The 25,149-nt window shown below is 47.2% G+C and overlaps 1 protein-coding gene across 4 annotated transcripts; it reads right to left on the bottom strand.

The window, feature by feature from the left end:
- Positions 1-1,002: 1,002 nt before the first annotated feature.
- Positions 1,003-18,009, bottom strand: Pax6 (paired box 6). 4 transcript variants are annotated; one of them, XM_051184040.1, is made up of 11 exons: positions 17,900-18,009; positions 14,261-14,391; positions 13,419-13,460; positions 13,109-13,324; positions 12,206-12,371; positions 6,404-6,562; positions 5,858-5,940; positions 5,504-5,654; positions 5,284-5,399; positions 2,707-2,857; positions 1,003-2,083 (listed from the first exon to the last, which is right to left on the bottom strand). In XM_051184040.1, the coding sequence occupies exons 1-11, from the start codon at positions 17,907-17,909 to the stop codon at positions 1,998-2,000; spliced, it is 1,311 nt and encodes a 436-aa protein (XP_051039997.1). In that variant the 5' UTR covers positions 17,910-18,009; the 3' UTR covers positions 1,003-1,997. The 4 variants fall into 4 exon arrangements, with proteins under 4 accessions (XP_051039997.1, XP_051039999.1, XP_051040000.1 ...); XM_051184042.1 differs by having other exon boundaries at positions 13,310-13,324; positions 17,900-17,924; XM_051184043.1 differs by lacking the exon at positions 13,419-13,460 and having other exon boundaries at positions 13,310-13,324; positions 17,900-17,924.
- Between the last annotated feature and the right edge of the window lie 7,140 nt (positions 18,010-25,149).

The following is a 25,149-nucleotide window of genomic DNA, read 5'->3' on the forward strand; positions in this document are numbered from 1 at the left end:
TGTGAGGAGGTGTCTTTTTTCCCCAGATGTTTCTCCATGTTTAAATATTTTTAATCCAGATGGTCAGCAGTCCGCCCCCCACACACACACACATTTTTTTTTTCACTGAAGTTCACTGAAGAAAATATGTCTACTTTGACTTAAGTGTTGTTGCACAGAACAAACAGAAAATCACAGTCAGGCAGGCCTTTTTCTAACCAACAAAGGCTTATTTCTTTTCTCCATCCACTGCTTGGGCTCAGGCACTCCTGCCCTGCGTGCTGCCACTTTAAACATGATCAGATCTGTGCTTCTTTGCAAATAACAACTGACCAACAATGGGCCCTGCTTCATAGATTTGGGGATGTTTGGCTTAAGCTGCCAATGACTGAAGGCCTTTAACTCCCACCGGCCAGTCACAGTCTGCTTTGTTGTTGTCTGTTGGTGTGTCTGTGCTCATTATTCCTTGACATGCAACATTCCCCCTCCACCCTCCAACCATCCACAACGGCACAGAAAGCAAGACTCAAATGGGAACAGCTGTAGGGGCTCAATGGGAAATGATGCCTCTTGTGCAAAGGGGAGGGAGACAGGACAGGGAGAGGGGTTATCTGAGAGAGGAGACAGCTTTCAAAGTCTTGGTTAAGAACTCAACCTTTGAATATACTTCCTTGAAATTATAGTGGAGATTGCCTGCCCAGTTTGAAAATGCCAGCTTCAATTCAAAACACAATTCCTAGTGAGTCTCTTGTTGCATTGCATTTTTTAAATTATTTCTACACTTTGAACTTTTAAATGAAATAAATGGATAAACTGGAAGTGTTGTCATTTTCTATACATGTGGGATGCAGATCCACACAGATGTGGTTTTTTTCCTGATATATTGCCAACTTCTGATATCTTTAAAAAAAAAAAACTTATCTCCTTGAGGGCCATCAGGTTGGAAAATGGAGTGTGTGTGAATCTAACCATTGATTTAGGATGCTAACCTAATGTGGAAACAAAATTTGTAACACCACACTATAAGGTTAAAAAGAAAATAGTGTAATAAAGAAAATACAAAGGCTTTGGCATGATTTTTACAATCAACAATGGTTAATTTTGATATGTATTCGTGAACAACTGCAAAACACTTAGGTTTAAAACTCTTGCAAGCACTTTTAATTGATTAGGAATGAATTCTAGATGCACAAAATGATTGGACTGTGAACAGTAATACAGCTATATCTAAGAACAATTAACTTTTGCTGGCCAAGAAAGAAACAAATGATTGCATGAAAATGTGTATAAAACATCTATAGAGTATTCTTGTCAAATATAAATGAAATTAACTTTATTATAGAAATCATTCTGAGGATTTCTAGGGAAGACAAATACTTACATTTTGACATAAAACAAATTGGATTATATCGAAGACACACTCTACCTTTTAGCTATCAACTTCTCCTTGAATTTATATCTTACCCTTTTTTGCACATAAACTTCATCTGTTAACAACCTTTGGAAAACCAACAGATATTTCTTACATATATCTAGTGTGTGTTGTTCCAGGTTTAATTATATGCAAAGGAATGATACAAACTTGGAACATCAGTCCATAAACTATGAACAGATGGGTAGAAGTATTCGATATATCTTGATAAAACTCTTAACTCCATGGCAAATCTTGTCAATCGTTGTTTCCTTTAAACAACCACATGAGCCAACACAGATCCAAGGTCCACCAGCCTGTGTTGTTCTTTTCTTCCTTATAACATACAAATACCCCTTTACAAATAATACACCAAAATTAATAAAAGTTTGGATACCAAAATGAAGATTTGTTCCAACTGACACCATGCCTTCTGTATGCAAAGGTCCTTGTTTCTAGTCCATTCCTGGGCTCCAATACAGGACACAGTTGCAAAGTGAAGTGCTTCTAACAGCCATTTCTCTTTCTTTCCTGAACACCCAACTGCTGTGTCCACATAGTCACTGACTGAGTGAACACAATTTTCTCTCTTGATCATGCTCTCTCTTTACTGTAATCGGGGCCAGTACTGAGACATGTCAGGTTCACTTCCAGGAACTTGGACAGGAACTGACACTCCAGGGGAAATGAGTCCTGTAAATAAATAAATAAATAAAAAACAACCACAAGGGTAAACTCTAAAGTTGGCACACAGCATGAATACACAGACCTTCTAAAACTCCGGATATTTCATAATACTCCTTTTACACTTTATATCATTAGAAAGAAAAGGAGACCTTTTGAAACTAGAAACTATGTTCACCTCCTAAATCCCAAGTCAAGCTCCCCAACATTTGGAAGTTAGTCAGTACAACCGTTTCTGAAAGACTTGTGTGGTACCTCCTTAGCTGGCATCAAGAAACTAGAAGACATATAAGTCTTCCAAAAAGCACCCACATCAAACTCAGTGAACCCTGTCCACTGTCCAGCTCAGGCTAAGATGTCTTCTGGAAATTTGATCTCAGGCCTTGTCTTCACACATGATTTCTGTGATCAAACTCAATACCATCGATGATCTCTCTTTTGTCTATATACTGTCAACTCACTAACATAACTGAATTTCCCTTTTCAGTCAGTTTTCTCCAGAACAAGAATAGTCATTCAACATGCTCTTAAAAAAATGCAAGGCCAAAAGTTTCTTCTCAAGTCAACAGTACAGGTGATCAGCTGGCCAAAGAGGCCCAGTAGACCCCTCTTCACAGCTACAGAAAGCTCACCTGTTGAAGTGGTCCCCGAGGTGCCCATGGGCTGACTGTTCATGTGTGTTTGCATGTGCGGAGGGGTGTAGGTATCATAACTCCGCCCGTTTACCGAAGGGCTGGTGGGTAGCATGCAGGAGTATGAAGAGGTCTGGCTGGGGACTGGGGGCTGCCGGGAGGAAGAAAAATCTGTGATTACTGGAACCATATCACATCCAGGGGTTCCTTCTCCCCTGGTCCTCTGTCAGCAAGCCTGGTAATTACTGATGCTTCTTTGGAATGGACTAGAATTCCATATAATAACTCTAAGTTGGGCTCTTCATCATCAGCCACCACCAGAGCAAAGCCATCTATGTGACAAACTTCCAAAACACAGTAAATTCAAACCAACATCCAGTTTTGGCAGTCTGCACAATCTTTCACCTCTGCTGAAGATACTAGCATAAGAGATTCCCTCTCTCCACAATGCTAAGATCACCAAATTCCATAGTTCAACTGCGGGGTAGAGAGCAATAGGGGAACTCTTTGGACAGCTGATGTAGGGACCTAGACTTGAAGGATTAGAGATTTTTTTTTAAAGATGCAACCATAATGGAGTCAGGTTAAAGAGGTCAGAAATGTCAGTGAATGAATGTAACTTAAACACACATGAGAATTAACTGACTTCTTAACTAACCCAAAAGTCCTGATTGGGTCTCATCCATAAAATTGTGTTGCTAGCTTCTAAACATTCAAAGTGGAAATGTTGAGGAGATAAACTTCTTTCATAATTAAACAAGAAATATGCAGAGCCAGGATAATGTATCCCCTCCCAAATGGGGGCCCGGCCTGAAAGGGTTATTTGAGGTCAGAAAGCTTATGAGGTGAATCAACAGAAGCATGGTGTCAGCAATAGCTGCTCCTGCTCTGCAAATGCTTGATGTCCCCATCCTCATTCACAAAGACTGACACCTGCTGAGGAAGGTGCAGAGGAAGATGCCCAATCTTTGCAAGATGTAGTGGATTCTGGCCACCAAAATGAAGTCATTGACATAGAGACCACTCCTCCCCATTCCAAAACTTAAAGAGGAATTTTCTCTGAACTGTAAAACCACAGATCATTTTTATTTTCTCTGTTCAATAAAGCCATTTACTGTTGTAACTGTATAATCTATATAATTTTTAAAAATCAATGTTTGAAATAAATCAATGTACTTCTTTATATGTAGAAGCAAGTTTAATATAACCAGAATCTGTCTTGTTTGTTTCGTTTTATTTTTCCATGTGTACATTATGTCACCCTCACAGAAAACTAGATGTTGCTATAACACTGCCCAACATACTCAGTGGCCTTATTAAAGTCAAATGGTGACTGCTCGTATGCTCATGTATGTTAAGTTTAAAAAGGCAAGCAGGCCTAAAGGGCCTGCCGGGATTTCAGTTTGCATTTGTTTCTAATTCCTACAATCACTTCCTCTAGTCAAACTGACTTGTGAAAAATTCCAAGATAGTTTTATAGCACTGTTAACTAATGGACTGCTGATCCCTCTGTATATATCAATTGTACTACGGCCAATAAAAACAAGATGCAACACAAAAGAAGCATGTGAAGAAGTTGCCTAGCTAGCTGTTCCAGTATTGGTCTGAAGACTGGGAGGCTTTCATTTTGCTGCTGTTTGACTTTGAAATCTGGCAAAAGATGTTCAATAAAGAAAAAACAATCTGTGCAGCCCCAGAACTGTTTCCAGCAGGGGCTCCTGCCACCAATCTCATACAATCAAGCATATCTATCTAATGGTTGCACAGGCAGGAGACTTAAGAACACTGATGTAGAAGACCCTTCAGAATCCCCACAGCAAGAATCCACCCAGCAACAAAGGTCTAGTTTGTCCCAATGCTCTACAACCAGCATTAGAAAATGCCAGCTGAGCACAGGACCTACCCCTAAGAGCACAGACCAGGGTACTGTGCTGAAAATGCCATAGGTACTACAACCTGTCACATCATCTACAGCTGATACACATTAAATTTCAAGCAAACATTTTCTATTACACTTTTATATGTAGAAAGAACTAGTTTCCCTATTTTGGCAAATATATTTCACTGTGTAGAAGAATCTCATTGGAATCTCATTTCTCAGTCCCACCTCTTTTTTTTTTTCCCCCTTCCTCACTAGTTTCTCACATGGACCAAAAATAATCCTCAAAATGTTTTGGTTGTTTCTGTATTCATTGATACAAACACACTAACATAAACACCAAGCTTATACATACTAACATCTTGGCCTTATGCTATGCCATCATTATTTCTGCTTTGTGGCACGAGCTCCATTGGTACCCAAAACAGACCTCACTACCACCCAGAATTACCCAGCTAACATGATGATAAAAGGCATGTTAACTTGACTGAACAGATCGAGTGTTTGTTTTTCAAGGGCATGAATCAATCAGTCAGTCAATCAACTCAAAGAGATTGGATTGACTGTCTCAGACCAGTTGACTGGCCAAGGCAATCACTGTCACAAGAAGGACTCCCAAGGGGGTAAATGCAGTGAATGGGGTGTGAAAGCCCTAACCCATCCCTTGCCCTGTACAGCAGGTGGCCAGCCTCTCTTACTTGCATAGGCAGGTTGTTTGCCATGGTGAAGCTGGGCATAGGTGGCAGAGCACTGTACGTGTTGGTGAGGGCGGTGTCTGTTCGGCCTAACATGGAGCCTGATGTGAAGGAAGAAACTGCAGAGAAAGAGAAAGAGAGATGGGAGGTTATGATGGGACGAGGGAGAGCCCAGGGCAAACAGACTTAAGAACTTTTCTTGGCAGTCGGCATTTCAAGTTACCAGGTGTGGTGGGCTGCGGGATTGGCTGATAGACACTGGTGCTAAAACTGCTGCTGATGGGAATATGACTAGGGGTGTTGCTCGCCTGTCTCCTCTGGTTCCTCAATTTTTCTTCTCTTCTCCATTTGGCCCTTCGATTAGAAAACCATACCTGGAAATGCGTGGAATACGTTAGCCCTGTGCTCCTCGCCAGCTTTGCCACAAACAAAAACCCCTCCATTCCCACCATCCTCTGCCCTAGGACAAGACAGTCCTTGCAAACTGACCCTGTTACAAATTATATAAACAACTGGTATACAGACAAGGCAAAATATAAGGATCACAGAACATAAAACTAACACAGTCCCAAGGTACCTGTATTCTTGCTTCTGGTAGATCTATTTTGGCTGCTAGTCTTTCCCGGGCAAACACATCTGGATAATGGGTCCTCTCAAACTCTGGAAGAGAAAGTTAAGTTTATATATTATTCTAGAACTACACAGCATATCTAAACCCTGGAGCAAGCTGGCTTTTGACACCCTCTCCCATCTCCTCCAACCAGTTTTCTTTTAAATAACTCTACAGTGCATTGACTATACTTTCAAGAACTTTCTCACCAGAACTAAGTTTTCTTTGGAATGATATTCAGTAAGTGTCATCATTTGTGGCCCAAGACATCCAGAACATCATTTTCTTTGTATGTCAGAATTCTAATCTTTGAACTTACTGGTATGTGAAAAGAAGAAAGAAAACACACATGCACATTGGGAAAAGATGACCAGAGGGGAGGGGAGACAAAAGCGTGATGGGGGATCTCAGTCTTCTGTGCAAAGGACCCTAGCTAAATTTAGCCCTTTGTGACATTGGTGTGTGGCATTTACGTCAATGTAAGGCAACACTACTTTGAAAACTTCCCATCACCTTTCTCCAGAGCCTCAATCTGCTCTTGGGTAAAAGATGTTCTATTTCTTTGTAGCTTCCGCTTCAGCTGAAGTCGCATTTGAGCCTCATCCGAGTCTTCTCCATTCGAACTGATGGAGTTGGTGTTCTCCCCACCTCCTTCCTGTTGCTGGCAGCCATCTGCAACAAAAAGAATAGGGCAATAAGAGAAATTGGGATGACATAGAGGGCCTAATGGGACTTGGTACAGTTATAGACACCAAGGGCTGGGCAATCTGAGTCCCCACAAAGCCTTGCTAAGGTAATCAAGTGTTGGCCTTCCTTTAATGACACTGTTACCTGAGTTGTTATCCTTTATGTTTTTATCATGATGAGGCCTGATTCTACTCTCACAAAGTAGCATTTCTGTGAATGACAAAGCAATCCAAAAAGTTTCCAGGCAAAATGGTCTTTCACAACTGACTCCTGGCATGCTTCACCCAGTTAGTTCCCTAGCTCCCCAGAAAGTATTTACCTATGGCTGTGTTGGGGAAATAGAGTGATGTGTGAGACTTCAGCTGATCTATAATCAGTAATTCCTATCTAATCAATTAGATGTTGATAGGTTTGTAGAAAATGCTATTAAGAAACCAAACCAAGCTTGTAATCTTTAAAAAAAATATTTATCTAGTTTTTATTTGAATTCTGCACAGTCAATTTCATTTTAAAGGTTGTGAATTTAGAAGTGCTTGCATTGTTCTGCAGTTTTATTCAACCATTGTGTGAGTGTGTTTCGCCTTGACACCTATTACGAGCACAGCTGTAATTATATCATCACCAAGAACAGGCTATAATTGCTGAAAATGGAATTTTATATTTAGATAAAAGGACTGTCCATTCTTTGTAATGTGTTGCACCAGAGAAAAGTAAGATTTCTTTTAAATTTTTAACGTGTAATTTTAAAAAAGAAATCGTGGAGAGTTCACTAACTAGCTAAATATGCGATGCTGCAGCTGAGTCCTTGGCATATCGTTTAAGTGGTACATTTTTAATTAGGGCATTTCCACCACTTTTAATGTAATTTCTATCATTAAACAGGGAAAGTTTCATTGTTTTCCTTTGCTCTTGGTGGAGAGATATGCACTTGGGCTAGCTGGTTCTGCCATGCACCTTTGCCTGCAAGGAGGCAGCCTGTGGGAAGGGAAGGATTCTGGCCCTGGCTGGGCTTCTCAGGGCACTGAAGGCTGAGTCTTGGGTCCTGAGGCCTGTGGCCCCCACGGGATACCAACAGGGACTGCCCCCCTCCCGATCCTAGAAGCTTTGGGGGGAGGGGCCGCCAGGCCTCTGTGGGAATCGACTTGGCCAGGAATATCATTTATAACCAGGAGACAATAGGCAGCGCCTTCAAAGAGTTCAGGGAATTGTGACAGGATCTAGTGGGATCTTTTCAGGAACTTTGAAATGTTTTAAAACCCCAACTTTCTCCCCCATTTAAACAGGCGGATTCATCGGCACTGGCCACCATATGGGCCCTTGGAGATCTATTGAGATGACCACCAACACTTGAATAGCGAGGGGCTGCTTTTCAGCACCACACAATGCCCCGCGAGTAAGGGAAACTATTAAACTCCTGGGGCAGGAGCGTTGGCAAACTTTCGTGGGCAGAATTTTGAGGCCACAATGAGCACGGACAACAAAAGGATTCTCTTGAGGCGTGCAGCGGGCCACATTGTGTTACAAGAAGCCCAGTCAACAGACTTTTCAGCGAAGTGTGTTAACCCCTCTGCTCTGCTATCATTAATCACTGTCCGGAGAGCGGGCGCCTCGGTGCTATTTAGGGCGCTTGGCTGGGCGGAGGGGGTGGTGGCGGTGGATGGGGGGCCAGGACTCGGGGGGTGGAGGGAGGTGAGGAGGGTGGGTGGGGACCAGAGCTGGGGCTGAGGGAAGGCGGAAGGAAAGGGGCTAAAGAGAGAGAGCAGGGAGGGAAGGGGAAGAATGGCGTGGGGGAAGGGCGGGGGGGTTGCTCCAAAGAGATGATGGTCAAAAAGGTATAAGAAGGGACAGCGGGGAAAATGAGGAGAAGAAAAAGAAACTGGAGAGTCGAATGAGATGGGAGAAAACGAAAAGGAAAAGGAGGGGGAGCCTGTATTGGTAAACAAGCCGCAGGCGTCCTGCCCTACAGCAGATGAGTGGGGGAGGGGAGGGTCGCCTGCCAGAGGAGACGGCCTCGGAACTCACGTGTAGAGGCACAAGTGGCTGTACTAATTTGCTGCCCCAGATCTCTGAAGGACTTTTCAAAGTGTTTTTTCGGGGGGGGGGGGATGAACAGGGCCTGTCCCTTTTATTGTCGGAATCAGTGAAAGAGGATGCTTTTTTTTTTTTTTCTTTCTTTCTTTCTTTTTTTTTTTTTTTTTTTTTTTTTTTCCTTGTCCTTTGGGTCCACTAGCAAAGTCCATCGGTTACTGCTTTTTGGAAAACACAAACACAATCCGTCCTGGTCACTCATGCCCCCACCCAAAAGGAAAGCCTAGAACTCACCCCTGTTCCTTCTCTAGCATGTTGCCAATTAAACAAAGCTGTGGTCTCTCTCAGAAGACGCCTGCAGATAGCTTTCTGTGCTCTCATCTGCTTCATCGATGTCCTCCTAATTTTAAAGCTTAGGGATTGATTATATCCCTAGCCCTCCAAGCTCAGGAACTACTCATTCACAAGCATGCAGTGGAGATATAAACCTAGGGCTTGTACTGGCTTGGGAAGTGGCATTTAAGGAGAAAATCAAGTATATAGTAACAGGAAAACTGCATTTTAATTTTTTTCTTTTATCTTTTTTTAAGTGAGATCAGAGTCAACAAGGAGAAAACGCTGTAGAATTCACCACCCACTGCAGAATTCACCACCCTCGCCACAACATCTTAACCAAGCCAGACAGCAACATTGAAAATATGTTCACTACTCTAAAATAGCAACTGTTTGCGGCCAGGTGACTAAGTGGTCACTTAGATAGAGCTCGGGTTTTTGTTGTTTTTTTTTTTTTTTTAATGTTTTTCTTTTTTTCTTTAATGGCTTTACCTTCCAGCCTTAAATCTTTAAAGAAACTAAAAATAGAAGTTAGAGCGTTCTAATTCCCCACGAGATAAACCTAAGTGACAGACAATTAAGATATCTCCTTTAAAAGGCGTCCCCTCCTAGCGGCGCAAAGAAGGGACCTTCAATGGGAGCCATACACCTCCCTGCCTAATCCCAGCAGAGAGTGAAAGCGCCTCCCATTATCCCAGCCCCAAGACCATCTGACGCAGGGGATAGGATTTGTTTCCTGGAAGAAGGAGAAGGGAGAGAAAGGGAGAGGGGAGAAAACACAGAAAAGAAAGCAGAAAGAAAAAAAAAAGGCGCTGGGAAATAAAATCATTCCTTAGTTTCTTAGGGTCTTAATCAGTGAGGCGGAAAACAAGCAAGAAAAGATAGCAACGCGGTTGCGGAACCTTTTCAGCTCTGGAGCGCGGATCAAAACATTGAAGCATCTGTTGAAAGGAGGCTGACTAAATCCTATAGAGGGCCTGGGTATTATGGGGGTTGGGGAGAGGGGAGGAGATGAGAAAAAGTGTCTTCGTGATCCCTAAAACCACCAAATCGCTGGAGAATTGGGGCTGGATAGAGTCGTCTCGGTTTTTGTCAGCCCACGTCGTCAGGATTTTATTCAACGCCGCGTGGCGTAGATCAGATGGAAACCATATTTGTCTCCCTCGGAGACCTAACCTCGCCTTATGCTTTTGGAAATGGACTCTTTACAACCCAAGATCAGCCTCTCAGGGGAAAAAGGGCCAGGGAGTGAGGGAAACCCACCTAGCACCAAAACGCCAGAGGAATCCCCAGGAACTTAAGCCAGGAGAACTGACACTCACTACTAGAGCCCGAGGTCTGAACACCCGAGATTCTAAACCCCTTTCAAGCCACGCTGGAGGCGGGGCTGAGAGCCCTACGAGGGTTGGTGGGGGAGAAAGCACTTATGTTGGGGGTAAACAGGGTGGGTGGGTGGGACGCTCAGGAAGTGTATGACCCAGCATTCTCTAGCTACTTTAAATTAAAAGTCCCTGAACTAGCGCCACCTCTCGCCTCCAGTGGTCACCACCAGGCCCTCGGGGTTTGTAGCTTTGTTGTTCCCAAGGAAGAAAATCTACCCTAAGACCGTGGCAGTACCTCTAGTGGAAGCTACTGCCCTGGACTTTAGTCTGGGCATCCAGAAACAAGAAGGGGATATTCATTCCCAGACCCCCAAAGTAAACACCAGGAAAACCCAGGGATGGAGGTTTCTGGGCTCAACATTTCTAGGTCTGAGCTTCAAGGTCTATTGCCCACAACTGAGACACCTAGGATCTAGTGGGCAGGGAAGGGGTCGGCAGGACTCAGGAGGGCTGGGGGTGGAGAGTTGGAAGGTCACCACCAGCTGGAGTTCCAGAGTCACTGGGGTGTGTTCTGTGGGTATGCATACCGGAATCCTACGGCTTCAAAAGTCAGGCAGTGCGGAGTTGGCTACATCTTTCCCTTGCTGGTCTTACAGGAGAGGCCTGGACCTGTGAGCACTTTGAGCTCCAACTCTCAAGGTTGCAGGTTCGAGGTCACGTGAGCAGGGTCACCCAGGGGAGTCAGGGCCTGCGCTACAGGAAGGCCGGCACTGGCCAGGAGCGGCGGCGCTTGGGAAAGCAGAAAGGAGCGCTTTTCTCCCTATCGTCCCAGTGTCCGTCCTATATTGTTTTCTGCTCTTAAAACTGACATGTCTAATTGGCAATTGGTGCCGAATCGTGTCCAGAGGTCTCTTGTGGAACATTTCTACAGCTGTCTCCTTCAACTAGACGCTTATTCATGTCGCCTTAATGAGAAACAAAACGTTCTCTAATGAGCAATTACAGAGCGACAGGATTGTTCCCATAACAAATTCTTGCGAGTGACAGAAGCATCCTTTGTACCAGATATTTCGCATACTGTTACCGATTTTCCCTTCTCTAACCCAGCTCTGTGGAGACGCCCTGCACACGGGGCTAGTCCAAGAGCTCACCAATTCGCAACAGCCCCTACGCAGTCCCTGTGTTGCCCCCCAGCCCTAAGCCCCTAGGCTCTGTGGTACTCCCGGGAGTGAGACGCCACGTCCCATTATCCAGCATATTATCTCCTTGTCACAAGGACAACAAATACCTATTAATCTTCGGAGTAAACTGTTTCCTCTTTTTGACCAAGTTGCTTCGGTGTGAGTGGGACAGAGAAAGAGCCAACTCGCCCATTCCTCTTCCTACATACTTCTCACAGAATCTGGGACAGGACTATATAGTTCCCATCTGTCCTCCCAGACCCAGATCCTCTCCTGAACCCTCAGCCCAGTACTCAGTTTCCCCACCCCACTTTTAACCAGTTGCCACCTCAGAGAGTAAGAACTGAAACCAATGGGGGGGGGACCTCCACTTCCAGTGGCGATCTTCAAATTAGCCATGCATTGTCGGGGGTTCACACTCTCCTACCACCTTACTCAAAGTCATATAATTAGTCAATTACTTCAAAAGCAAATGATACAGTTATGTTTACCTTGCAGTCTGTCCGTGTGTTAAGTTGTCACGCGTGTACTGCAAGTGGACTCTATAGCATTTTAATGTAAAATTTGAATAGGGCAAAACCTCCTAGTCACTTCATACCACTGTTGACATACATAGCCCTTATAGTCAACAAGATGGTTTTACAGACAGCAGTTACACAAAGTGTGAGTTGGGTACCCAAGCCTTCCAGGGTAATGCACTTATATCTCCTAGGCACCGGGAGGTCAAAGGAGGAGTTACAGGAGTATGGCTGCTTGAGTTTTACCTTGTGTAGGTTGCCCTGGTACTGAAGTCCCGGGATACCAACCAGGGCGGGTGCCCCAGCTTCCGGTCTGCCCGTTCAACATCCTTAGTTTATCATACATGCCGTCTGCGCCCATCTGTTGCTTTTCGCTAGCCAGGTTGCGAAGAACTCTGTTTATTGATGACACCTGCAAATCAAACCAAATGGTAGTGTCTCAGAAAGACACAGTCACCCATTCTTAGAGCCCCATCTCAACCATCCCAAGTTTTAAAGAATGACCCACCACATATGAAAAAGCTTCCAGCCACCCTGGGATACTCAGTGGATTTTTAAGTATTTGTGGAAAGAATAACAGCTATCACTTTGTTCCTGGAAATGGGAGTTGGGTAAAGAGGCAGGAGCAGTCCTTCACTTCCGTAGATAACACTAATGACCTAGATCACTCAGTTGCTTGGCTTTCAAAGGCTCCCCGATAAAATATTTCAACTTAATATAAAGGTTTCTTTTGTTGTTGTTTTGTTTTTTATACAACAGAAATGGATGCATGCATGCATGTTGCCTAAAGAAGGTCCAGGCAGGTGCTTGGGGGTTGGGGGTGAGGAGGGGAGAGGATTAGAACCCTGTTTTCATTTTCATTTTCCTCCTGATTCAAATGCCTTACCCCAGTTCCTTTAAACCCTGGTGTTCGGTATACAAATGAAGTGAACATCTCCCTACACTTGACTCCCATTTTCCCCATGGTAGGAAAGTCAAAGCACACCTCTTGCTACCCCCCCAGGTAACACGGAGACCCATGCAAATCAGGAAAGAGACAGACAGCAAGATGTTGGGAGGGAAATGGGTGGGAGGAGAGAAAGAGGTTGCAGATAGGTTGAGAGTGAGGAGCTTGGGGGCAAGGAAAGCAGATGTTCACAATGAACTTACACTGGGTATGTTATCGTTGGTACAGACCCCCTCGGATAATAATCTGTCTCGGATTTCCCAAGCAAAGATGGACGGGCACTCCCGTTTATACTGGGCTATTTTGCTTACAACTTCTGGAGTCGCTACTCTTGGCTTACTACCTCCGATTGCCCTGGGTCTGATGGAGCCAGTCTCGTAATACCTGCCCAGAATTTTACTCACACATCCGTTGGACACCTGCACAGGGGAAGTGGACAGAAAACCACATTATTAATAATTTCAAGACAAAAATAAAATTGTTTAAGTATGCATTAAACAATGACAAGCTTACGTTTTCATTGTCCAGCACTTGGACTTTTGCATCTGCATGGGTCTATAACACAAAAATATACCTTCAATGGTATGAGAACTTACTGGAGAGAGCTTTTTTTTTTTCTTAAAATTACATTTGTAGCCCTAAAACTACAAATATAATGATACTTTCAAACACTTTGAATTATTTTAAAAAGCTTTTTAAAACTGTTTTCCTAAACACTGTATGAAGATGCATCAAAATGAAGTCAGGTTTTGTGTGTGTGTGTGTGTGTGTGTGTGTGTGTGTGTGTGTGTGTGTGTAGAGCTTGCTTAAAGTAGTATTATGTTGTGAAGAACAAAGGGAAAAATAATTGCATTTTTTTACATTTTTCCCTTAAAATGTTGCCCAAATGAGCAAATGTAAATTAGAGTAAACAGCATTTGCCTTCTAAAATCCATATACATTCTTCATATGCATGAAAAATGCAAACAAATCTCTCAAAACCTGAGGTTAGCAAGGGACAGGAAGAGGGGAATGAAATTATTCCAATTTATATAACTCAGTTCATTACAGTTTATACACTGTTATCATAATGAATGTCTTTACCAAATGAAAAGATGTATCTTTTAAATTCACACACTTTTTTCTTACGCAGATGAATTTTCTTATGTATCTGACTGAGGTTGAAAGAGACAGGGACCATGGTGGAAGGAGAGGGGAAAGCTGGAGGTAGGGGAGTTGGTAGGGATGAAGTGGGTGAGGGTAGGGGTCCATAATTAGTAGCATTTACAGTAAGAAACGATGGGAGGATGCTTGAAGTGGAGGGCTGTGGGGGCGGGGGTAGGGGGCGGCGAGTGGGGCACCCACGGGAGGATCACCTGCAGAATTCGGGATATGTCGCACGGCCGGGCCCCGCTGTGAGCTAGCTCTACGATCTTCTGCCTGGTGGAGTCCGGCAGTGGCCGCCCGTTGACAAAGACACCACCAAGCTGATTCACTCCGCTGTGACCTGAGGAAAGGAGCAGGAGAGGAGAGCAAGAAGAGAAGTAGAAGGAAAAGGAGGAGGAGAAGAAGGAGGAAGAGGAGGAGGAGGAGGAGGAGGAGGAGGAAGAAGAAGAAGAAGAGAAGGAGAAGCACAATGCAACCTCAGCTCCCTGCCAACCTGTGTGAACCTTAGCAATCAGGTCCCGTTTTTTTTTTTTTTATTAAAAAAAAAACAAAAACAAAAACAAAAAAACAACAAGGGGACCACCAGCCATGCAGGGCATTGGGCAGCCCAGCCTCAAATAGAATGAGTGACCTTGCCCACTGAACTGTTGTGAGACTGGGGAAACTACAATATATTCACCCAGTAATACCATCACCTAAACAAAACAGTTCCCTGAGCCCGTTGCCCCCTTCATGAGCACCCCAGACCTGTTTGGAACCCAAAGAGACAAACCACAGCTCTGAAAATCTCCTTCCTAAGCATCACCTTTGAATGTCACCACACAGTCCACATTGCAGTCTCGGCCCTGTTATAACAGCACTGCAAATCCCAAGCCTTGGAAAGGCTGGGCAGAACATCATAAACCTCTGCATCATGATTTAACTGTTAGAGGTGCACAGCATATAGCGCCTATAGCGTGTGTGTGTGTGTGTGTGTGTGTGTGTGTGTGTGTGTGTGTGTGTGTGTAAGACTAGAAAAAAACCCGGAAAGACAAAATTGTAGCTAGCGAACACCAATCCCTTGCTCCACACCGGACACAGGCTTGGAAGCTCCCACCCGCACAGTGGTCTGCCTGCCCCAGTTGGACAGCAAAGCCTGGAGTCTTCGCACTCCCTTCCACTGCTGAACTCCGCCCTCCCCCTCAGCCAAAGACACAATATTAGCAGACACCCAAAACAAAAGAGAAAAGGACCACATCACAGTGTCACCCGTTCCTCCTTCAACTCTTATCTCACTACCTCAGCCATTGTCTGGTCTTAGAGACTAGGGCAAGGAAGGAGCGCCTCCCTGAATTATCCTCCTCGGAAACAACAGGCATACAATTAAAACCAGTCCCCTCTTGCCACTTCCTCAAACATCTCCAACCTGCAGCCCCGTTTCTAGACAGAAGCCCTCTCAGGAGAAGATGTGGTTCCCAGCTCCTCTCTTCTCTCCTCTCTTCTCCTCTCTTCTCCTTGGAGCCTCCTGATAAATTGACTCCAAGAGCCTGTGCTTCTTAGCAATAAATAAGCTCCAAATATAGAAGAGGGGGGAAAATATGATGAGCCTCTCTGACATTTGTCTTTAAAATAAAACTAGCTGCACGTCAAGTTTGAGCTTAATTTCTGGAAATAGGCGGAAGTCGCTCCGGATCATGCATGGAAGGCTAATTGAAAAGATCAGTCGGGGCGCTTGTGGCAGCCTTGTCACTTTGTGACAGTGCTCCGCTCCGGGAAATTGCATCGTCACGACAAACGGGACCGTGATAAAACGACCCTTTCCGTCCCTATTTGTAGATCACTCAGACGAGAATGAACTGCACTCGTCTCCCCTTCAAGGGGAGCTGCATTTTCTGGGTAGCCCGAGGCTTGGGGCTAGAGGGGGGTTACAGCTCACCGAGGGGGGGGCGGGGCCTCAATTGGATGAGAAGTGACAGGCGTTTAGGGATCTGGGCTCCGGCCGGCCAGGACCAATGCAAGAAGATACATTGCAAGTTGCAGGAGACAGGTTGGTCCTCCAACATAGCAAGGCCTAACCTGCGCTTCTGGTTTCTCTTTAACTTTCTTCATCGCCCACCTTGGCTTTCTAAGCCTCATTTATCATGCATTTCATGGAGGCCGGTCTCTGGGCAAACCTTCTCAAAACAGAAAGGCCATCTCAGAGAAATCAAGAGAAACTTTCCAAGCAGAAGCCAGGACAATTCCCAGTCTGCAGATGCCAGAGCGTACAAGGCCTCTCTAATTGTAGAGTTTTCTCTACTCCTGTATTGCAAAAATAACGTGGCCAGTACCTCCACAGCTGCAGCCCGCATATGCTGGTCTGAGAGAGACTTTGGGCCAGGGCGCCTCTGCCAGCATCGAAATGGCAGCGAGGAAACATAGCTCTAAATTCCCCTTTAGAGGTTAAGCCTCAATCATTGTGTCCCGTCCCTAGGGACTGCTGGCGTTCTCGCCCAGTGGCGATGATTATGCGCCTAGAATTCGACCGCAAAGCTTCTAATAGGAAAACATATGGTGTCAATTTGGATGCTCTGCGCCTTGCGCACACTCGGGAACCAGCAGCACAAAGCCTACAGGCCAACCTGCGACCCGTGCCCCTCTGGGCCTGCCAACCAGGTCATAGTGAAGGGGCAAATGCTTGTGGTGGAGCTCCTTGGCCCACCTGAAAAACTAAGGCTGGAGAGTCAGAGCTCCATGGTATTCGCTTCGCCAAGGATAGTGCCTCCTGGGCCAAGCCCGTGGAGCTGACAGATTCTGTACAAACATAGCTGCAAAGCCCCCATCTTAGCTCCTTTTCCTGTGTCTAGTACCCCACCCCATTCTGTGGCATCAACGGGACAACAAGCTATTCCAGAACGTGGACCCAAGCTGTTGGGAACTCTCTTAAGCCAGGGCAGTTCCATAACTGCAGGTTTCCAGAAGACCTAGGCCTCTCTACATGCCCAAGCATAGTTGTATCCTTAAGCCTGTACAGACTCCTAACTGGGCCTACTTTCATTGGCTGCCAGGCTTGACTTTTTAGGCTTAACTCTGCCATATACCAACAGCCATTGGCTAAAACAGAAAGGTTAGGGGCCCAAAGGGCCTGGTCAAAGGTTAGAAGAGAGACACAAAGGCCCCCCGGAATCAAATGTATCAGGAGCTTGGATCAGCCAGGACCCACGTAGCTGCTCTTGCTAGTGCAAAGTTTTCCCAATTCCTGACCCGCACAGCCTCCACTCTCTTCCCAGACCCAGTAAACCCTGCTTTCAACACGATGTGTGGGGTTCCCCCCACTACGATACTCCTCCTGGATGTTCCACTCCCCTTCCTTTTTAGGCCTACAGTTAGGGTGGGGAGGGGAGGAGCTGGCCTGAGGTTGACTAGGGAAGGGAAGCCCCCCCACACCCCCAGGCCTCGGGGTCGGAGATGTTCAGTCTTGGCCAAGCCCAAAGGGGCCTCCTCCTACTCTCAGAAGAAGCCTTCGCCCCGCCCTGCTCAGCCCAGCCCCTCTCTCTGGGGTCAGAGCCCGGGCAGGGGCGGGGAGGGGGTATGAGTTACAGGATTTGGGGGGGATGGGGTTTCTCCACCGCAGCATCAAAAACTCGGGCGAGTAGTTTTGAAGAGCCCCAGCCTTTTCCCTTCTGGAACACAGCAGAGCAAATGCTTCCCCGCCCTCCCTCGCCGGCTACTTGGCACTCACCTCTTGCAGCCCGGATAAATTCCCCGGGCCTCCTCCCTCTCGCCCAGTGGCCTGGACTCCCCAGGGTCCAAGACTCGGTGTGCTCCCCTAACCCACCGGTCGGCTTGCCTCCAGCCCAAAAGTCCAGTGAAAGACCCGAGACACTCACTGTTCTGCATGCTGGCGCTGGTTGGCGGCCTCCGGATCCCACGGGGCTCGAATGTGGGGCTCTGTTAGTAAGAAAATTGGAGTTAATCCCGGGCTTTGCACAGGTAGGCCTGCACTCCTACTGAGGAGGACCTAGTGCCTGAACAAGAGAATCCTCCTCTTCTTAGAAACTGAGCTACTCCACCGCTTGGGGCGATTTGAGGGTCACCTAGCCCTGCCTTCCTATGCATGCAAAATGTACTTTGAGAGCTGCGGACAAAATAATCTAATATTCACAATCAGTTTCCCCAAAATATTTTAGTTCTTAGCCTTTTAATCAGAACAAAAAACGACCCCAGGTTTTTTTTTGGGGGGGGGAGGGAAATTCCACCTGACCTATGGTTTGAAGAAACTCTACCAGGGTTTGAAGCCACAAACAGTATCATAGAACTTGCCTGAAAATTGAGATGTATGTCCACTCTTAGAATAGAAGATCTCACACATCTGTTCACCCCTAGTTAAAGTCTTCTGCCTGAGACAAAACAGAGGGAAAGAAAAGTATGTCAACTTGGCCCCAACACATAGGTTGACTGGATATCTGAGGCCCACCATCAACCCAAAGTGAATTCAGGTTCCTTCTGCCTGGGAAGACTAGGCATCACACTTGCAGTGGCCTCTGCTACAGCGGCCAACGTCCATGGGAAACCCGCGCTTTGGCTAGGCTTGGGGAAATTGGGGAGTCTAGAGTTGTGGTCTCACTTTGCAAAACTAACAAGCACCAGGGAAAGAGGAGGGCTTAAATCCAAAAAGCCAAGAGTGGAGTAGAAACCGAGCTGGGAAAGGAAGGCAATGAACCCCTGAAATGTGGAGGTGAAGAGAATCTTAAGGTCTTGGTGGTGCCTGAGGGCTGGCTTGAGTTAAAGAAGTCTGGGGGAGTGAGCCTCAGACCAGACTCCCACCCTTCCTAAGGAATTCAGCACCTCAATTGTCCCAAGATCCCTAGAACTAAGTTCTTTGGTTAGTTACTCTTTTATCCTTCACTCCCCCCATCCCACCCCCAAAGTCTTCTAGTCAGAGCCCCACAACCAGACTCTCAGCTCTTCCACAGCTTAGCAACTTTTTACCCTAAACCTCATTTATTGTAATTAACTTTGCTTTTAGTGTTCAGCTCTTCCTCTCTTTTCCTGTACTGTGACACATGCTGTCTACCTCGCCTCGCTGCTTTAAAAACTACAAACAGGAGGGGGTGAATGCGGTCTACAAAGTCTACAGACACCAAACAATGACTTCTATTCCTCGGCTTTCCCCAAACCCAAAGAGCAAAGCCGAGACTCTCAAACCAGCAACACCAGGTCCAAGCAAAGGAACCAACAATTCTCCAACTCACAAAGGGAAAGAGAGAACCTTCTCACTGAAGTCCTGACTCACCATGACACCCTCCAATGCTTCCTGTCCACCTACCCTCACTACCTTTCCTCAAAAAAGAGGGTTCTTGGAAGAGAGGTGGAAAAAATAGTAAAGTAATTTCTTGTTATAAATATCTGGAGGTAATTGTGTTGCTGGTGTGAGTTGTTAGGGGCTGTAAAAAGATACAAGGGCACCGTGGGGAGCTCAATTGGGAAGGGAGAGTTACAATAAAGAGCCCATTCAAGAGGTTTGCCCAGGAAAAAAGGGGGGGGGGTAAAATAATGAAATAGTCACAGCATCATTTTTGTTTTACTTTAAGAAACTTTCTTTTTCCTGTTTTGGACTGTGATAATGATTAATTTTGCCACCCTACAAATAATTCCAAGAAATACATTTTTCTCTGCAAGACCTTTTATGACCTAACTTTTAAATAACTGAGAGGCAGCTTAAATCCATAAAAATAAGTTCAGGCTGGGGACTTTTTCTCAGTGTCTGATTATGACAGGACATAGCAGAGGGCTAGCCATCCCCAGTGGGGTTGGGTCTCCTAAAGCTTCCCAGTCTCTAGGTCAGTTTCTGAATCCAAGATCATGCCATGAATGGAAATCCCACTCAGAACAAAATGTCCATCCTACCTACATATAGGACTCAAGCTGCAAAGGGTAGCAGGTGGATAGAGATGGGGCAGAATTCTGGTTGGAACAGCAAAACTTCCTGAGTGCTTCCCTAACCACATTTTACACAGCCTCATGTCCACATCCCGGCTGGGACCTCCACGATGCCATTTTAGAAAATTGTCTAGCTGGTCACTGAAAGAGCCAGTTGATTACTTTTCCAAGCAACAGGGAAGGCGATAGCATTTCAGGTTCCGGTTTTGCTTGGTTCCCACCCTCCTCTCCTCTAAGAAGCTATCTAATTACCTAAGTAATCGTTAACACTCAGTGCAAAAGCACCCTGGGAAGCAGGGCACACCCCACACCCGGAAGCAGTCCTGTTCTTAGAGAAGCTAGACCCCTTTGCCTTAGCCCAGGCCCCCAGCCCACGATAGGGCTTTGTATCGCCTTGGAGGGGCCATAGATCTGCATCAGCAATGAAGAAGTCTCCAGAAATCGTCAAGGCCACAAGGTCTTGGTCCACAAGTCCATTGGACCTCCCCATTCCCTGACCCCAACACAAGTCAAAGCGTTCACACTATGCTGTTGTCTTAATTATTTAAATTTCAAAACCCATCCCCATATTCCTTAGCTGAAGTGTGTTAGGAGAAACTTGGTTTCTCCCCTCCTGATCCCCCTCCTAGAAATTAGCAATTAAGATGACAACGTTCACTCTCCAGGGCCAAATGATAACAATAATCAATTGCTTTCAAACATATGCAAAGATCACCGGCAACTCCCCTGTCAGTGACAACAGCCATTCTTTCTCTCCGGATAGGCTTGCTAGACTTTCAAGCGTTTTAACTTTCCATTTCATTTTTCTGCTCCTATCTCCTTTTCAACCCTTCCCAAGTTCGAGGTTACCGTCCAAAATGGGTTAGGTTGTGTGTGTGTGTGTGTGTGTGTGTGTGTGTGAGAGAGAGAGAGAGAGAGAGAGAGAGAGAGAGAGAGACAGAGACAGAGACAGAGAGAGAGAGAGAGAGAGAGAGAGAGAGAGAGAGAAAAGAAAGAACTCACTTTGTTTTTAAACTTTCCAGAAAGCATCATTAATGAAAGGCCAGGTTTCTTAGCACTTGAAAAAGAAAGCATTTCCACTTGAAATTCAACTCCATTTCCCTCAATTACACTTGCTAAAATTCGAGGCTATTATGGCGTAGGGAGACTAAGGAAATCTGCCCCGGGAAAGAGGCAACAACTTTCTGAACTTTGAAAAGCCACTTTTCCTCCTGGGGTCTTAGAATCCAAAAGATCTCGAATTACTCAGACTAATTAGCTGGGGGAGGACGTGAGCCGACGAGAAGGAAAGCCAATGCGTTCATATAGATTTTTTTTTCCCTTTAGGCCACACAAAGAAAAAAAAATCAGTACGCTTAAAAGGGAGGAGAAAAACACCTTTCCAGCTCGAAACTTGTTGAAATGGCAACACCAGGAACAGCTTAGTCAATGGAAGACATGGGAAAATACCCACCAAGAGTCGGAGGTGGGAGTCCACGGGGCAGGGAACACCTCAACTTTCGCAAGATAGAGATGTGGGCAGCCGGGAGAGCCTAGGGTTTTTTTTTTGCTTGCAAGTCCAAGCTCCGCGCTTGATTGAGGCTCGAGGCGAGGGCCCTGGGGCTGGATGGAAGCTGGCAGTCCTTGGGGTCGGCTCGGAGCTCCCTCAGAGAGCGCATCCGACCGCCTCGGCCTAGTGGCTTCCTTCACTGCCGTCGCTCGCTCCGGGTTTCTAGTGGCCTCCAGCGCGCCGCTACGGTTCACATCGAGTCGGCTCCCCTGGCGGCGGGCGTGATGACCCTTTGGCGCTGGAGTGTCGCGGGCAGTTCTGTGCCCGGGAGGATCTTGCACAAAGCCGGAGCGCGGGCTGACGGGAGGCGGTGCAGAGTCGGCTGGTTGGGCCCCGGCTGGACAAAAGCATCGCCAGTGGCTGCTCTCCGCGGCCTGGGGCACGGTGGAGCCTCTTCGTCCTCTCCCGCTGACCGCGAGCTTTTGGAGGCGCTGCGGCGGAGAGCTGCGGTTTGCGGGGGCGCCTGCAGCCTAGCTGCTCACCCAGAGCCCCAGTCACGCTTGCGCTGGTGCTGAGCCAGCCACCCGCCCAGAGCTCCGCGCCGCTGCGGCTCGCGGACCGTCGCCCTCCGACGCGGGCTTTCGCTGGAAGTAGAAAGTTTGGGCTCCTGCGTGGAAACTTCTCCGGCCCAACTCTCCCGGCGTAGCAGTGGGGGAGGGGACCGGCGAGAGGGGAGGAAAGAAGAGAGGGAAAAGGAGAAACCTGCCTGGGTACTGAAATGTAAAGAAAGAAGCGGACTCACCTTTAAGAGGCATCCTCTCTCTCGTCGTTGTCAAAGCTCCTGTCAAGAGTTTTTGTTTGGTTGGGCTTTTTGTTTGTTTGTTTGTTTGTTTGCTTTTTTGTTTTTTGTTTTTTGTTGTTTTCCCCCTGTTGTTGCTTAAAGACCACAACGGTTTGAAATGATGGTATTTTAAAAGAGTTGCTCGTGTGAGTTTTCTCCACGGACGCTGCTGGGTTGGTGTGTGAAAGCAATTCTCAGATCCCTGGGAAGAAGACAGAGATTGACAATAAAATGGGCTGTCAGCGGCTGGAGAGTGAGAGATAAAGAGTGTGGGTGAGGGAAGTGGCTGCAGCCAGCACACCTATGCTGATTGGTGATGGCTCAAGTGTGTTAATGTGTGTGTGCCGGCGCCCGGCCTCGCCTCCACCGCTCCTCACTGGCCCATTAGCGAAGCCTGACCTCTGTCATCATCCTCCAGCAAAACACTTCCTCCTGCGCCTGAACCAGAGCGGGAAATGAGGCCGAGCCACGGTTCGCTTTTCAAACCCACTAATCACTCCGCAACATGCAAATGCACCGCTCGCTCCCACACAAAATATTGCTTTATGCAAAGCAGCGCCGGGGCCTCGCGCCAGCCGATTGGATGCTCCCTCTCCTTGCCTAGTGCAATTGGTCGGTTTGTTTGAATATGAATACACTTGTTTTCGGCTCTGCCGGTGGGTCCCGGCTTCTCTCTCTCCAGCGCTGGGCCCCCCGCTCCCAGGCTCTGGCGTTCGCCGAGGTCTCCCCGCTCCACGCGCTTCGGCAGTCAGCATTGCGGCCGCGAACTTGATCAATCTAATGGAGGCCTTTAGGCTGGAAGTCACGCTGCCCCGGTAACCCCAAGCTGGGCCAGGGGCTCCCAGCCCGTGGAGGTAGCAAGTTTATCATCTCTACGAGGTCCTTTCTTGCCAGTGTACAGTGACCTGCCGCTCCGCCCCCGTCCACCCTAGCCTCCTACCCCTAGCCCATCCCGGCCTTGGTCCCAGGAAACAAAGTACAGCGCTGTCGGCTCTTTAGCCCACCTGGCCATTAGGACCAAGAGAAAAGAGGCGGGAGTACACCTGGATCGCAACGGCCCCACTCCGGCGATGGTGGCACAGCGATGCCTAGGCCTGAAGAAGGCCTCCAGGCCGAGAACTCGGCGAGGCCCGCGATCTCCCCGGGCCAGGCCTCCCAAGCCTGCCCATTTCCCCACCCCACCCCTGCATCCCTTGTCTTTTCTTCTCTCCTTTCTGCCTCCCGAAGCCACCGTGCTCAGCGGACGCACTGCCCCAGCCTGGAGAGGCCCAAGTAAACACGCCACTTACTTTGTGTACAGAGGATTCTTGTGAAAAGCTCTGAAGAGTCCTCACCAAACACTCTCCAACTTCTCCCACGTGCCATTTGTTGACTAAGTGTGGCAGCTTTTCCAGGCCTTCGGAAGGAGGGGAAGATAAGGAGGGAGGGGAGGTAGTGGAAGCCTGGGAGTGGGGGTGGGGCTTGACCAATGCTGGGAGAGAGTCTGCGTGTGTCCCCGTTGGCTTTCTTGGTATGTCAACGTGTGTCGGTGTGAGGAACCGGTTATCTGTGTGTGGTGCCTATGTATCCCCGCCAAGACGCCCTTCTCTTGGGTCAGCTCAGTCCACGGAGGCAATTCCCCTTCAACTGTTGCCAGAAAACCGGCGAGGAAAGTAAGTAAATGGCTTTTCCCTTCTGACCACACACCAGAAGTCCATTTGTTGAATGCCGGACATTAGGATACACCTCAGTACACTCCAAAGACGTCCCCTGGAGACTGCAGTTTAGGTGACAGGGGAGCAGGCAGCTGCCTTGTCCCACCGGAGCTTTCTGGCAGGCTTCGAGTTCTCGGAGCCGAGAAGTATAAGGCCTGAGGTCCTGAACACACTCAGAACCCAGCCAAGGGGAGTGGGGTTGAAAACGCTGAAGCAAAGAAGGTGCAAGCCACCCCTGAGTCTGTTGACTTAGGGAGAGAACCGAAAGTCAGCCTTCAGCGGCAGTGTGTTCACTCAGTTGATCTCTGGCAGGCCGTGCTGCTGAATCCCCTTGGGAGTTGCAAGCAGGTGGACGCTGAGGCTGCCTCTGAGCTTGGTGTGAGCCTCCTACCCAAGTCCCGGCCTGGGACCCAGTAGTACAGCAGATTTGAGGACAGAAGAGGCCTTTCTTTACTCGAACCTGAGGTGGGTTCGCACAAACCAGCTTGAGGAAGTTGACTAACTCAGCCCCTTCCAGAGGACCGAGAGCACAGGGTCGGAGCTGGGAGGAAACTCTGGCCAGAGGCTAAGAAGGTGGCGCCACTGCCGGACGCGCGGCCAACAGTGAAAGATTTCGTAGGACCGCGACTTTCAGAGGATCCCAGGAAGTCCGGCCTGGAGTCTGGATCCCAGATCAGAGAAGTCTTCTTCCTCGTTTCTCCCTTTTACATCTCAAGCAAGCGTTAAAGACGCCTGATGAAAAGGGGGAGGGGTGCCCAGTGACTGTCCCAACTGGAGGCGGCGAATATCATTTTTACAACCTCTCAATTAGCAACCCAGTGGATTAGCACCCTCTTAAGCTTTGCCTAAGAAAGAGGCAGCCATAATCTTGTTGCTATTTCCCCCCAGGGCACTGGCTCTTTCAATCAGCTCCTTCTCCCACCCACAACCCCCACCTCACCTCAGAGAAAAGTTTTAACAACAAAAAAAAAAAAAAAAAAAAAAACACAAAACAAAACAAAAAAATCAGAAGAGGCTAGGAGGGGGGGGTGAATGCCGCTTACGTCATTAAATGGGGATGGGGGCTCTGAGTGGGATGCTTGGAAACAGCACAAACAAGAAAAGAAAGGACTTGGCTGCTTCTGGTGTGTCAATATTTGGGGAGGGGAGCTCAGGAACTGAAACAGGCAGAGT

The sequence above is a fragment of the Phodopus roborovskii genome, unplaced genomic scaffold, assembly GCF_943737965.1.
Source record: "Phodopus roborovskii unplaced genomic scaffold, PHOROB, whole genome shotgun sequence".
NCBI lineage: Eukaryota > Metazoa > Chordata > Mammalia > Rodentia > Cricetidae > Phodopus > Phodopus roborovskii.

Coding starts and splice junctions, on each gene's coding strand:
- Pax6 (XM_051184040.1), bottom strand. Junction 5,655..5,857: donor TACCAGAAGCAAGAATACAG/GTACCTTGGGAC, acceptor ACGCATTTCCAG/GTATGGTTTTCTAATCGAAG. Junction 2,858..5,283: donor CAAACAACCTGCCTATGCAA/GTAAGAGAGGCT, acceptor TCCTCCCGGCAG/CCCCCAGTCCCCAGCCAGAC.